Source organism: Salvelinus fontinalis, chromosome 24 (genome assembly GCF_029448725.1).
Source record: "Salvelinus fontinalis isolate EN_2023a chromosome 24, ASM2944872v1, whole genome shotgun sequence".
Classification (NCBI taxonomy): domain Eukaryota; kingdom Metazoa; phylum Chordata; class Actinopteri; order Salmoniformes; family Salmonidae; genus Salvelinus; species Salvelinus fontinalis.
In genome coordinates, this window is record NC_074688.1 from 34,278,495 (window position 1) to 34,294,109 (window position 15,615).

Genomic DNA, 15,615 nt, shown 5'->3' on the forward strand with positions numbered 1-15,615 from the left:
CTGTCTGAGTGAGCTCGCCCATCTCACAAGCGCTGTGGTTAGGGAGGCGGGGCAACGAGCTGAGAGTCCCCTCCCAGCGGCCATGCCCCCCCTGGGCCATGTGACCAATGAAAGATTTTAGCTGGGGGTGGGAGGGCTTCCTGGAAGGGGGGCGAGAGATGAAAGAGAGAGGGGGGGTTAAGTGACATGATTAATATGTGACATGTGGAAGGAAAGAACCCTTCGTATGGGGTGAAAACTAGAGTTAAAGTAGTATGCAGTCTTGTACTGTTATGTCTCTACCACCAGGGAGCTGTCTAACACAACACTGACTGAGCCTACTTCAATGTGCGGTAGATAGAGTATGAGGGCTATATAAACACAATCAGCAGAGACATGGCTACAGAGACAAGAGCATCATGTTTCCCTCATAGTGAGGTCAGTGTACAGTCAGGGCAGGGGATGATCAGTCAAAGATCTAAACGGTTAGAGATGATAGAGGATTACAGTTTAATACATCAAATCTGGGAGCTGCAGCTCAACCGCACCATAGTTTTACAGATTAAAGATTATTTATGGGGTGGCAGGGGTTCAGCGGTACACACAAGCACGCACACACACACATACATGAGCATGCACACATACACACAGGGACACTGGTTTCCATAGCAGTTCTGAGACATCATCCAAAACCACATCACATCCTATCATTAGTCTCAGATTCGACAAGGTTTGTCATGATTGGTTGAAACATTGACCTTAAATCTATGCCTTCCACCACAGAATAGTATTACATCATGAAATCCCGTTCGCCAAGCAGCCCGTCTCCAACATTCAGCAGGCAGCTCCAGTCTCTAACTAACATTCAGCAGGCAGCTCCAGTCTCTAACTAACATTCAGCAGGCAGCTCCAGTCTCTAACTAACATTCAGCAGGCAGCTCCAGTCTCTAACTAACATTCAGCAGGCAGCTCCAGTCTCTAACTAACATTCAGCAGGCAGCTCCAGTCTCTAACTAACATTCAGCAGGCAGCTCCAGTCTCTAACTAACATTCAGCAGGCAGCTCCAGTCTCTAACTAACATTCAGCAGGCAGCTCCAGTCTCTAACTAACATTCAGCAGGCAGCTCCAGTCTCTAACTAACATTCAGCAGGCAGCTCCAGTCTCTAACTAACATTCAGCAGGCAGCTCCAGTCTCTAACTAACATTCAGCAGGCAGCTCCAGTCTCTAACTAACATTCAGCAGGCAGCTCCAGTCTCTAACTAACTTTGGCCAGGCAGCTCCAGTCTCTAACTAACTTTGGCCAGGCAGCTCCAGTCTATAACTAACGTTTGCCAGGCAGCTCCAGTCTCTAACTAACATTCAGCAGGCAGCTCCAGTCTCTAACTAACGTTTGCCAGGCAGCTCCAGTCTATAACTAACGTTTGCCAGGCAGCTACAGTCTATAACATTTGCCAAGCAGCTCCAATCTCTAACTAACATTTGCCAGGCAGCTCCAGTCTCTAACTAACATTTGCCAGGCAGCTCCAGTCTCTAACTAACATTTGCCAGGCAGCTCCAGTCTCTAACTAACGTTTGCCAGGCAGCTCCAGTCTCTAACTAACATTCAGCAGGCAGCTCCAGTCTCTAACTAACGTTGGCCAGGCAGCTCCAGTCTCTAACTAAAGTTTGCCAGGCAGCTCCAGTCTCTAACTAACGTTTGCCAGGCAGCTCCAGTCTATAACTAACGTTTGCCAGGCAGCTACAGTCTCTAACTAACGTTTGCCAGGCAGCTACAGTCTATAACATTTGCCAGGCAGCTCCAATCTCTAACTAACATTTGCCAGGCAGCTCCAGTCTCTAACTAACATTTGCCAGGCAGCTCCAGTCTCTAACTAACGTTGGCCAGGCAGCTCCAGTCTCTAACTAACGTTGGCCAGGCAGCTCCAGTCTCTAACTAAAGTTTGCCAGGCAGCTCCAGTCTCTAACTAACGTTTGTCAGGCAGCTCCAGTCTATAACTAACGTTTGCCAGGCAGCTACAGTCTCTAACTAACGTTTGCCAGGCAGCTCCAGTCTATAACATTTGCCAGGCAGCTCCAGTCTCTAACTAACGTTTGCCAGGCAGCTCCAATCTCTAACTAACGTTTGCCAGGCAGCTCCAATCTCTAACTAACGTTGCCCAGGCAGCTCCAATCTCTAACTAACGTTGCCCAGGCAGCTCCAATCTCTAACTAACGTTGCCCAGGCAGCTCCAATCTCTAACTAACGTTGCCCAGGCAGCTCCAATCTCTAACTAACGTTTGCCAGGCAGCTCCAGTCTCTAACTAACGTTTGCCAGGCAGCTCCAGTCTCTAACTAACGTTTGTCAGGCAGCCCCAGTCTCTAACTAACGTTGGCCAGGCAGCCCCAGTCTCTAACTAACGTTTGCCAGGCAGCTCCAATCTCTAACTAACGTTGCCCAGGCAGCTCCAATCTCTAACTAACGTTGCCCAGGCAGCTCCAATCTCTAACTAACGTTGCCCAGGCAGCTCCAATCTCTAACTAACGTTGCCCAGGCAGCTCCAATCTCTAACTAATGTTGCCCAGGCAGCTCCAGTCTCTAACTAATGTTTGCCAGGCAGCTCCAGTCTCTAAATAACGTTTGCCAGGCAGCTCCAGTCTCTAACTAACGTTTGCCAGGCTGCTCCAGTCTCTAATTAACGTTTGCCAGGCAGCTTCAGTCTCTAACTAACGTTGCCCAGGCAGCTCCAGTCTCTAACTAACTTTGCCCAGGCAGCTCCAGTCTCTAACTAAAGGATCATGCATTATGCTGGTGTTAGATTTAACATTCTTCTATTCAATTGACTTGCCCACTCAATATCTATCTCACTGGTGGTCAAATCCCTTTGAATTGTCAAGCAAGACAGAGCAGGAAAGGGAAAGAAAGAGAGAGGGAGAGAGAGAGAGGCAGGCTAAAGAGGGGGAATAGTTTCCAGCTGGAGAGACCGCAGACAGACAGAGACAGTGGGTCGACTTGGCATGCTAGTGCAAGCTGTGGGGAATTACATGCAGACACACACAGACACACACTCCAACAGTCCCCTAGGATCCTGCCTATAACCCATATGCTAGTGCAGACTAGATTCCCATAATTACACACTGGTCAAAATAAAAACAGACCCAGATTGTAGACCTTTATAAATAAGACCTTTATAAATGTAAATCTCTCTCTCCCAAGCACACACACATAATCCACACACACCCCGGAGACAAAACAGCCTGGTCAAACACACGTCTGCTGTATCTATTGAGGGCACTCGGAGTGTGGTGTCAGGAAAACAACCTCTCACTCAACGTCAACAAAACAAAGGAGATGATCGTGGACTTCAGGAAACAGCAGAGGAAGCACCCTCCTATCCACATCGAAGGGACAGTAGTGGAGAAGGTGGAAAGTTTTAAGTTACTTGGAGTACACATCACAGACAAACTGAAATGGTCCACCCACACAGACAGTGTGATAAAGAAGGGGCAACAGTGCCTCTTCAATCTCAGGAGGCTGAAGAAATTTGTCTTGTCACCTAAAACCCTGACAAACCTTTACAGCCTGTAGGGCTGTATCGCCGGCTGGTACAGCAACTGCACCTCCCTCAACCGCAAGGCTCTCCAGACAGTGATGCTGTCTGCACAACGCAATACCGGGGGCAAACTACCTGCCCTCCAGGACACCTACAGCACCCAATGTCACAGGAAGGCCAAAAAGATAATCAAGGACAACAACCACCCGAGCCACTGACTGTTCACCCGGCTACCATCTAGAAGGCGAGGTCAGTACAGGTGCATCAAAGCTGGGACCGAGAGACTGAAAAACAGTTCCTGAAATATAACATACTGTTGAAAAGGCCATCAGACTGCTAAACAGCAATCACTAACTCAGAGAGGCTGCTGCCTACATAGAGACTCATATCTCTGGCCACTTTTATAAATGGATCACTAGTCACTTTAAACAATGCAACTTTAATAATGTTAACATATCTCACATTACTCATCTCATATGTATATACTGTACCTTATACCATCTATTGCACCATGCCTATGCCGCTCATCCATATACACTGCTCAAAAAAATAAAGGGAACACTTAAACAACACAATGTAACTCCAAGTCAATCACACTTCTGTGAACTCAAACTGTCCACTTAGGAAGCAACACTGATTGACAATAAATTTCACATGCTGTTGTGCAAATGGAATAGACAAAAGGTGGAAATTATAGGCAATTAGCAAGACACCCCAAAAAAGGAGTGATTCTGCAGGTGGTGACCACAGACCACTTCTCAGTTCCTATGCTTCCTGGCTGATGTTTTGGTCACTTTTGAATGCTGGCGGTGCTCTCACTCTAGTGGTAGCATGAGACGGAGTCTACAACCCACACAAGTGGCTCAGGTAGTGCAGTTCATCCAGGATGGCACATCAATGCGAGCTGTGGCAAAAAGGTTTGCTGTGTCTGTCAGCGTAGTGTCCAGAGCATGGAGGCGCTACCAGGAGACAGGCCAGTACATCAGGAGACGTGGAGGAGGCCGTAGGAGGGCAACAACCCAGCAGCAGGACCGCTACCTCCGCCTTTGTGCAAGGAGGTGCACTGCCAACGCCCTGCAAAATGACCTCCAGCAGGCCACAAATGTGCATGTGTCTGCTCAAACGGTCAGAAACAGACTCCATGAGGGTGGTATGAGGGCCCGACGTCCACAGGTGGGGGTTGTGCTTACAGCCCAACACCGTGCAGGACGTTTGGCATTTGCCAGAGAACACCAAGATTGGCAAATTCGCCACTGGCGCCCTGTGCTCTTTACAGATGAAAGCAGGTTCACACTGAGCACATGAGCACATGTGACAGACGTGACAGAGTCTGGAGACGCCGTGGAGAACGTTCTGCTGCCTGCAACATCCTCCAGCATGACCGGTTTGGCAATGGGTCAGTCATGGTGTGGGGTGGCATTTCTTTGTGGGGCCGCACAGCCCTCCATGTGCTCGCCAGAGGTAGCCTGACTGCCAATAGGTACCGAGATGAGATCCTCAGACCCCTTGTGAGACCATATGCTGACACATGCACATTTGTGGCCTGCTGGAGGTCATTTTGCAGGGCTCTGGCAGTGCACCTCCTTGCACAAAGGCGGAGGTAGCGGTCCTGCTGCTGGGTTGTTGCCCTCCTACGGCCTCCTCCACGTCTCCTTATGTACTGGCCTGTCTCCTGGTAGCGCCTCCATGCTCTGGACACTACGCTAACAGACACAGCAAACCTTTTTGCCACAGCTCGCATTGATGTGCCATCCTGGATGAACTGCACTACCTGAGCCACTTGTGTGGGTTGTAGACTCCGTCTCATGCTACCACTAGAGTGAGAGCACCGCCAGCATTCAAAAGTGACCAAAACATCAGCCAGGAAGCATAGGAACTGAGAAGTGGTCTGTGGTCACCACCTGCAGAATCACTCCTTTTTTGGGGGTGTCTTGCTAATTGCCTATAATTTCCACCTTTTGTCTATTCCATTTGCACAACAGCATGTGACATTTATTGTCAATCAGTGTTGCTTCCTAAGTGGACAGTTTGATTTCACAGAAGTGTGATTGACTTGGAGTTACATTGTGTTGTTTAAGTGTTCCCTTTATTTTTTTGAGCAGTGTATTTACACTACAGTTCAAAAGTTTGGGGTCACTTAGAAATGTCCTTGTTTTTGAAAGAAAAGCACATTTTTAGTCCATTAAAAGAACATTAAATTGATCAGAAATACAGTGTAGACATTGTTAACAAGAATAGACTGACGAGTTTCAGAAGAAAGTTACTTGTTTCCGGCCATTTTGAGCCTGTAATCGAACCCACAAATGCTGATGCTCCAGATACTCAACTAGTCTAAAGGCCAGTTTTATTGCTTCTTTAATCAGAACAACAGTTTTCAGCTGTGATAACATAATTGCAAACGTTTTTTTTTAATGATCAATTAGCCTTTTAAAGTTATAAACTTGAATTAGCTAACACAACGTGCCATTGGAACAAAGGAGTGATGGTTGCTGTGTAACGCTCGTCGTTATGTGGAAGAGAGGAGGACCAAATCGCAGCGTGGTACGTTTCCATATTTATTGGAACACTTATCAACACGAACAAAACAATAAACAGAATGAAACCAACGACGCTACAGACCTGAACATGTGAACCTAGTAAAACAAAGAAAGCAATGAACAGGAACAATCACCCACAAACAAACAGTGAACACAGCCTACCTAAATATGGTTCCCAATCAGAGACAACGTAAAACACCTGCCTCTGATTGAGAACCATATCAGGCCAATAAGACACACCTAAACCAATGAAACACAAAACATAGAATATACCCACCCAGTTCACATCCTGACAAACTAAACAAAGATTAAACAAAGGAAATAAGATCAGGAACGTGACAGTACCCCCCCCCCCCCCCCCCATCCCCCAAAGTGCGGACTGGGTGGGCATCTGTCCACGATGGCGGCTCTGGCGCTGGACGTGGCCCCCGCCCCACCATAGTTAATCCCCGCTTCCGTGGCCTCCTCCTATTGACGACCCACCAAAATAACCCCACTGTACTGATGGGCGCCTCCGGACTGTTGGGCAGCTCCGGACTGAGGGGCAGCTCCGGACTGAGGGGCAGCTCCGGACTGATGGGCAGCTCCGGACTGAGGGGCAGCTCCGGACTGAGGGGCAGGTCATGGCTGACTGACGGCTCTTGCAGGGTCATGGCTGACTGACGGCTCTGGCAGGGTCTTGGCTGACTGACGGCTCTGGCAGGTCATGGCTGACTGACGGCTCTGGCGGGTCCTGGCTGACTGGCGGCTCTGGCGGGTCCTGGCTGGCTGGCGGCTCCTGGCTGGCGGGCGGCTCTGACGGCTCCTGACTGACGGACGGCTCTGAAGGCTCAGGACAGACGGGCGGCTTTGAAGGCTCAGGACAGACGGGCGGCTTTGAAGGCTCAGGACAGACGGGCAGCTCAGACGGCGCTGGGCAGATGGGCAGTGCAGGCGGCGCTGGGCAGACGGACAGCGCAGGCGACGCTGGGCAGACAGACAGCGCAGGCGGCGCTGGGCAGACAGACAGCGCAGACGGCGCTGGGCAGACAGACAGCTCAGACGGCGCTGGGCAGACGGGCACACCTTTAGGGAGGAGACGGAGAGACAGCTTGGTGCGTGGGGCTGCCACAGGACCCACCAGGCTGGGGAGACCTACAGGAGGCTTGGTGTTAGGAGGAGGCACCTGAAGGACCGGGCTGTGGGGGAGCACTGGAGCTCTGGTGCGCAGCCTTGGCACCACTCCCCCAGGCTGGAATACTACTCTAGACCGGACCCTCCAGAGTGCAGGCACAGGTTGAACCGGGCTGTGGGTGAGCACTGGAGATCTAGTGCCTTCTACGCGCACCTCTCCCTTAGGCTCCACTCCCACATTTGCCCGGTACGAGCGGAGCGCAGGCATAGGATGCACTGCACCCTCCCAGCGCCCCAGAGACACAGCACGCAGAGCCGGCGCAGGATACCCTGGACCGAAACGGCGTACCGGAGACCAGACGCGCTGAGCAGGCACAATAGGCCCTGGCTGGATGCCCACACTCACATGACACTTTCGGGGGGCTGCCCTATAGCGCACCGGGCTATGGGCACGCACTGGCGACACCGTGCGCTTAACCGCATAACACGGTGCCTGACCAGTAACGCGCTGCTTATAATAAGCACGAGGAGTGAGCTCAGGTCTGCTACCTGGCTTAGCCACACTCCCCTTTAGCCCCCCCCAAAAGAAATTCTGGGGCTGCCTCTCGTACCTGTCGCGCTGCCGTGCTGCCTCCTCATATCGTCGCCGCTCAGCTTTCGCTCCCTCCAGCTCAGCTTTGGGGTGGCGTTATTCCCCAGCCTGTGCCCAGGGTCCTTCTCCGTTTAAAATCTCCTCCCATGTCCAGGAGTCCTGAGATTTCGGCCGCTGCTGCTGTTGCTGCCCGTTACCACGCTGCTTGGTCCTTTTGTGGTGGGTGATTCTGTAACGCTCGTCGTTATGTGGAAGAGAGGAGGACCAAATCGCAGCGTGGTACGTTTCCATATGTTTTGGAACACTTATCAACACGAACAAAACAATAAACAGAATGAAACCAACAACGCTACAGACCTGAACATGTGAACCTAGTAAAACAAAGAACGCAATGAACAGGAACAATCACCCACAAACAAACAGTGAACACAGCCTACCTAAATATGGTTCCCAATCAGAGACAACGTAAAACACCTGCCTCTGATTGAGAACCAAATCAGGCCAAACAGACACACCTAAACCAATGAGACACAACACATAGAATATACCCACCCAGTTCACGTCCTGACCAACTAAACAAAGATTAAACAAAGGAAATAAGGTCAGGAACGTGACATGCTGATAATGGACCTCTATACGCCTAAGTAGATATTCTATTAAGAATCAGCCGTTTCCAGCTACAGTAGTCATTTACAACATTAACAATGTCTACACTGTATTTCTGATCTATTTTATATTATTTTAATGAACAAAAACTCCATTGTGTCCTCCTCCCAGAGCGCTAAGAACCTTGGCGTGATCCTGGACAACACCCTGTGGTTCTCAACTAACATCAAGGCGGTGGCCCGTTCCTGTAGGTTCATGCTCTACAACATCCGCAGAGTACGACCCTGCCTCACACAGGAAGCGGCGCAGGTCCAAATCCAGGCACTTGTCATCTCCCGTCTGGATTACTGCAACTCGCTGTTGGCTGGGCTCCCTGCCTGTGCCACTAAACCCCTACAACTCATCCAGAACGCCGCAGCCCGACTGGTGTTCAACCTTCCCAAGTTCTCTCACGTCTCCCCGCTCCTCCGCTCTCTCCACTGGCTTCCAGTTGAAGCTCGCATCCGCTACAAGACCATGGTGCTTGCCTACGGAGCTGTGAGGGGAACGGCACCTCAGCACCTTCAGGCTCTGATCAGGCCCTACACCCAAACAAGGGCACTGCGTTCATCCACCTCTGGCCTGCTTGCCTCCCTACCACTGAGGAAGTACAGTTCCTGCTCAGCCCTGTCAAAACTGTTCGCTGCTCTGGCACCCCAATGGTGGAACAAACTTCCCCACGACGCCAGGACAGCGGAGTCAATCACCACCTTCCGGAGACCCCTGAAACCCCACCTCTTTAAGGAATACCTAGGATAGGATAAAGTAATCCCTCTGACCCCCCCCCCCCCCCTTAAAAGATTTAGATGCACTATTGTAAAGTGGCTGTTCCACTGGATGTCATAAGGTGAACGCACCAATTTGTAAGTCGCTCTGGATAAGAGCATCTGCTAAATGACTTAAATGTAAATGTAAAAAAATTGCTTTTCTTTCAAAAACAAGGATATTTCTAAGTGATCCCAAACTTTTGAACGGTAGTGTATATGTACAAATTCTTATTCCTCCCTTTAGATTTGTGTGTATTAGGTAGTTGTTGTTAGATATTACTGCACTGTCGGCACTACAAGCACAAGCATTTCGCTATACTCACATTAACATCTGCTAACCATGTGTATGTGACCAATAACATTTGATTTGATTTATTGCAGCTCCAGCAAAACAAAGATCTTCTCTCAGGAGGTCCACATTGCAACCTCCCTAAGTCTACCTTCATCCCTCACTCTCTCTGTTTCTATCTCTCTATGTCTCACACTCTTGTTTTCTCACCGTGGATCCTTCCCACTCTCTCCACTTGGCTGTGTCGCCTTGCATCTATCCATTTCTCTCTCTCCTCCCTCTCTCCCTCGCTCCTTTCAGCTCTAACTTGGAGTGGAATGTCGGTGCTGAGAGCCAGATGGCATTGAATACTGGTCAGAGAGAGAGAGGGGTGCACTGGGAGAAAGAGGGAAAGAGGGAGAGAGACAAAGGCAGAGAGAGAGGGGGGTGCACTGGGGGAAAGAGGGAGAGAGACAGAAAGGCAGAGAGAGAGAGGGGTGCACTGGGGGAAAGAGGGAGAGAGACAGAAATGCAGAGAGAGAGAGGGGTGCACTGGGGGAAAGAGGGAGAGAGACAGAAAGGCAGAGAGAGAGAGAGGGGTGCACTGGGGGAAAGAGGGAGAGAGACAGAAAGGCAGAGAGAGAGGGGTGCACTGGGGGAAAGAGGGAGAGAGACAGAAAGGCAGAGAGAGAGAGGGGTGCACTGGGGGAAAGAGGGAGAGAGACAGAAAGGCAGAGAGAGAGAGGGGTGCACTGGGGGAAAGAGGGAGAGAGACAGAAATGCAGAGAGAGAGAGGGGTGCACTGGGGGAAAGAGAGAGACAGAAAGGCAGAGAGAGAGAGGGGTGCACTGGGGGAAAGAGGGAGAAAGACAGAAAGGCAGAGAGAGAGGGGTGCACTGGGGGAAAGAGGGAGAGAGACAGAAAGGCAGAGAGAGAGAGAGCGCGAGTACAGACACAAACTCAATGCATGAGCGCTCATGTGGGTTTGAGTCACAGGAGGCTGCTGAGGGGAGGATGGCTCATAATAATGGCTGGAACAGAGTAAATGGAATGGCATCAAACACATGGAAACCATGGAAACCTTGTGTTTGATGTATTTGATACCATTCCACCTATTCCACTCCAGTCATTACCACGAGCCAGTCCTCCCCAATTAAGGTGCCACCAACCTCCTGTGATTTGGGTTATGCCTTCTTGTGACATGCCAAACATTAATGAAGATGTGTAATTATCTTCTAGCCAAAGTTTGGCTTCATAGCAGACATTCACCAGTCCTCTCAGCTCTGTGAAGGCCAGGCCCAGTGGCCACAGATGACTCAGATTACTGACTCTTCCTCTGCAAGACCCATCAGCTCAGAATAAAATGCCCATGTTAAATTTGCAAATGGCCATACACCAAGATATCCCAAAAAGAGGATTGGGGAGGAATTTATCAGCCATCTATTTAGAATGACATGTCAAGATTCAAGGTTATGCAAGTCACCGGGGATCACTCTGTTGTGCCAATCAAAGTAGATAGAACCCAAGTGCCCTCACACACAAACAATCTCTCACACACACTTTTGACTGAGGGAAGCCAGGTCTGAGAGAGCCCTTCCTGCCCTGATCTTTGCTTTTGAGAATGTGCAGCAATAGCCACAGCAATGACTTCCCTTTCTATAAATAATATCTTATCAGAAAGTGCCATCTGCATGATGAGAGGCAGAGCAGAGCAGTGGGATGAGACAGGATGACAGAAGAATGAGAGGGGGAGGTGAACACAGAATAAGAGACAGTTATACACAGAGACAGAAAAGGATATGGGAAGATGAGAACATGAAAAAGAGAGAGGATATCAAATATCAAAATGTGTGTGTGTGTGTGTGTGTGTGTGTGTGTGTGTGTGTGTGTGTGTGTGTGTGTGTGTGTGTGTGTGTGTGTGTGTGTGTGTGTGTGTGTGTGTGTGTGTGTGTGTGTGTGTGTGTACATCCATCTGCACCAGAGAGTAGCAGCAGAACAGCAATCACAACACCACAGTGACGGTCTGGAGGGAAAACAAGTGGGAGAAAATGAGAGTGATGAAAGTAAAATGGAGACAGAATGACTGTTGGACAGTCAACACTGTCACACTTTGAAATAAGGAATGTCTCTGTGTTAGAGCTCAACGTGTAGTCGGATCACTCTGATGCTCCTAGGTGCCAGTGAAAGTGAACCTGTGGCCCCAGGCAGGACATGCACCTAGCAGACACATCTCAGCTCTAACCCCGGAGGGAGCACTACATCTAACAGTCACACTGAACATCTTGTAGCTCCAAATCACACACTGCAGAACCACGGCCAATCACTTTCACTAACAACAGCAGCTCGTTCTCACATTCCCCTCTTCTTCATAGCAATTATTGCTTAAGTTTTCCACCGACATGCTAACCAGAAACTCTTCACAAGACTGGGGGGGTAAGAGAGGGGAGATGGGTAATTTCACAAGACAAAGTGGTATCATTTTCTGGCTGCAGTCAAAACTGCATTTGACCTAATCTAATGATCTAATGGTCTAATGATCTAATGATGTAATTATCTAATGATCAAATGATGTAATGTAAACTGGAGCTGGAGGGAATAGCTAACATTTACAGTAGACTCCAGTTAATTCAGGAGGCCATCTTTATTTAACAGAAGGCCTTAACCTGTCTAGGATCAGCGTGCCGCTAGCGGCACTCCCCCCCCCCCCCCACTGAAAAACCAGTGCCGCGAAATTCAAAAAAAATATTTTTTTAAAATATTTAACTTTCACACATTAAAGTCCAATACAGCTAATGAAAGACACAGATCTTATGAATCCAGTCAACATTTCCGATTTTTAAAATGTTTTACAGGGAAGACACAATATGTAAAGATGTACATCTATTACCTAAAAACACATTAGCATATTCCACCATCTTTTATTTGTCCACCAACACCAGTAGCCATCACCAATTCGGCTAAACTAAGATATTTATAGCCCCTAACCAACAAAAAAACTCATTAGATGACAGTCTGATAACATATTTATGGTATGGGATAGGTTTTGTTAGAAAAAAGTGCATATTTCAGGTAGATGGCATAGTTTACAATTGCACCCACCATCACAAATGGACTAGAATAATTACAATGAGCAACGTGTTTACCTAACTACTAATCATCAAACATTTCGTAAAAATACACAGCATACACGAATCGAAAGACACAGATCCTGTGAATACAGACAATATTTCAGATTTTCTAAGTGTCTTACAGCGAAAACACAATAAATCGTTATATTAGCTTAGCACATAGCAATTAGCAGCCCAGCATTGATTCTAGCCAAAGTGAGCGATAAAAGTCAACATCGCCAAAAGATATTAATTTTTTCACTAACCTTCTCAGAATTCTTCCGATGACACTCCTGTAACATCACATTACAACATGCATATACAGTTTGATCGAAAATGTTTATATTTAGCCACCAAAATCATGGTTAGACAATGTGAAATGTAGACAAGCTGGTAAAGAAAACGTCCTTGCGCCACTTAGACAGTGATCTACTCTTATACATAAATACTCATAAACGTGACTAAAAAATATAGGGTGGACAGGGATTGATAGACAATTTAATTCTTAATACAATTGCGTTATTACATTTTTTAATTTATCCTTACTTTTCAATACAGTTTGCGCCAAGCGAAGCTACGTCAAAAAACATGGCGTCCTAAGCCACTAAAATGTTTCGACAGAAACACGATTTATCATAATAAAAATGTCCTACCTTGAGCTGTTCTTCCATCAGTATCTTGGGCAAAGGATCCTTTCTTGGGAGAAATCGTCTTTTGGTGGAAAGCTGTCCTCTTGCCATGTGGAAATGTCAACTACGTTCGGGATGAACTGAAAAGCGTGACCAACTTTTCACATCGTTGCAAAAATAAATGTCCCAAAATCGCACTAAACGGATATAAATTGCTATAAAACGCTTTAAATTAACTACTTTGTGATGTTTGTAACTCCTATAACGAGTGAAAAGATGACCGGAGAAATATAACAGGCTAAACTAATGCTTGGAACAGGAGAGGGTCGGTGTCTTCCACGCGCGTTACGCAGCAAGAAAAGACTTGCTAGCTAAAGGTTTTTTTCATTTGTAGGGCCTGTGAACGAGCAATCGAGCCCGTTGGAATCGTCATCACGTAAAGGCATCCAGGGGAAGACGTAAGAAGTGTCCGTATAGTCATAGCAACGACAGTGCCCGTTTAAATGACTTCAGAAAAGTGGCCAACGTTTCTCAAATCTGACTCCATGTCAGGGAAATTGCTGTAGAATGGGCTCTGTTCCACTTAGAGACAAAATTTCAACTCCTATAGAAACTATAGACTGTTTTCTATCCAATAATAATAATAATATGCATATTGTACGATCAAGGATTTTGTGGGAAGCCGTTTAAAAAATTAGCCACATTAGCATAAATAGTCTAAACAGCGCCCCCATCCCCAACAGGTTAATGAATGAATAATAGGAGACGAGAGACTAATAGTTGCATCATCAGTGGATGTTCAGTCAGTGGGCGTTGCTCTCACCTCTTTGGGGACAGGGTGCAGTCGATGGCAGGCCGCTTGGTTTTGGGGATGGCGTAAAGGGGGTAACGGTCGCCATGGCGAATCATCACCTGGACAGACAGCAGCTTGTAGTCCACAGGGCTGTGTCCTGAGAGAGGACCACACATTCATCATCACCATCAACACCTTCACCATCATCACCATCAACATCCTCACCACTGTCACCATCAACACCTTCACCATCATCACCATCCTCACCACTGTCACCATCATCACCTTCACCATCATCACCATCAACATCCTCACCACTGTCCCCATCAACACCTACACCATCAACATCCTCACCACTGTCACCATCAACACCTTCACCATCATCACCATCCTCACCACTGTCACCATCATCACCTTCACCATCATCACCATCAACATCCTCACCACTGTCCCCATCAACACCTACACCATCAACATTCTCACCAATGTCACCATCAACACCTTCACCATCATCACCATCAACATCCTCACCACTGTCACCATCAACATCTTCACCATCAACCCCATCATCACCATCAACCCCATCATCATCATCATCATCACCACAATCAACACCATCACTATCATCATCACCGCCATCATCATCACCACCATCAACATCATCGTCACCATCAACACCATCATGACATCATCATCATCACCATCATTACAACCATCAACACCATCACTATCATCACCATCAACAGCCACCACTGTCACCATCAACACAATCATCAGCATCAACATCCTCACCACTGTCACCATCAACACCTTCACCATCATCACCATCAACATCCTTACCACTGTTACCATCATCACCATCAACATCCTCACCACTGTCACCATCAACATCTTCACCATCATCACCATCAACCCCATCATCATCATCATCATCACCACCATCAACCCCATCATCACCACAATCATCACCATCAACACCACCACCACTATCATCATCACCATCATCACCACCATCACCATCATGACATCATTACCATCAACCCCATCATTACAACCATCAACACCTTCACTATCATCATCACCACAATCAACATCACCATCATCACCATCAACATCCAACATCATCATCACCATCAACATCATCAACATCATCACCACCACCATCATCATCATCACCACCACCATCAACATCATCATAGAAGTAGTAGTGGTTGTAGCTGTCATAGTAAGGCTAGTTACGGTAGTAATAGTGATGATTTATAATAAAATACATTCTTGGCTTGTTCTTGGTGTATTACACCAACACAACATCAGAGGAAGTGGTTTACAGATAACCTTGTAGTAGTATGTGATACAAGTGTGATACAACTCCAATCCTTATTGATATGAAGTGTTGCTGTCATGAGTTTGTGAGAGTGCATGGTTTGAATAAAGACTATAGTACCGTGCTCACTGACTGAATGAGAGACCAACCATTTAAGGAGTCAGATGTTCTTCGAGACCACAGTGGCCTTGAGTCGTCTGGCCTGTGCAGAAGACTCAAGGTTTGGTTTCGGTTCAACTATTTAAAAATAATAGTTTTCAATGTTGATAAAACATTTTTACCCTGGCCCTTTATCCTCCCTATCCTCAAACCCTGACCCTTTATCCTC

At 47.6% G+C, this 15,615-nt stretch overlaps 1 protein-coding gene across 3 annotated transcripts in view; it reads right to left on the minus strand.

The window, feature by feature from the left end:
• LOC129822342 (2-phosphoxylose phosphatase 1-like) overlaps nucleotides 1-15,615 on the minus strand; it is a 33,019-nt gene that overhangs the window by 2,224 nt on the left and 15,180 nt on the right. For all 3 annotated transcript variants that reach the window (XM_055880559.1, XM_055880561.1, XM_055880560.1), the window contains 2 exons: nucleotides 13,994-14,120; nucleotides 1-140 (listed from right to left, as the gene is read on the minus strand). In XM_055880559.1, coding sequence (XP_055736534.1) covers nucleotides 1-140; nucleotides 13,994-14,120 — 267 coding nt within the window. The remainder of the gene's footprint in view (nucleotides 141-13,993; nucleotides 14,121-15,615) is intronic.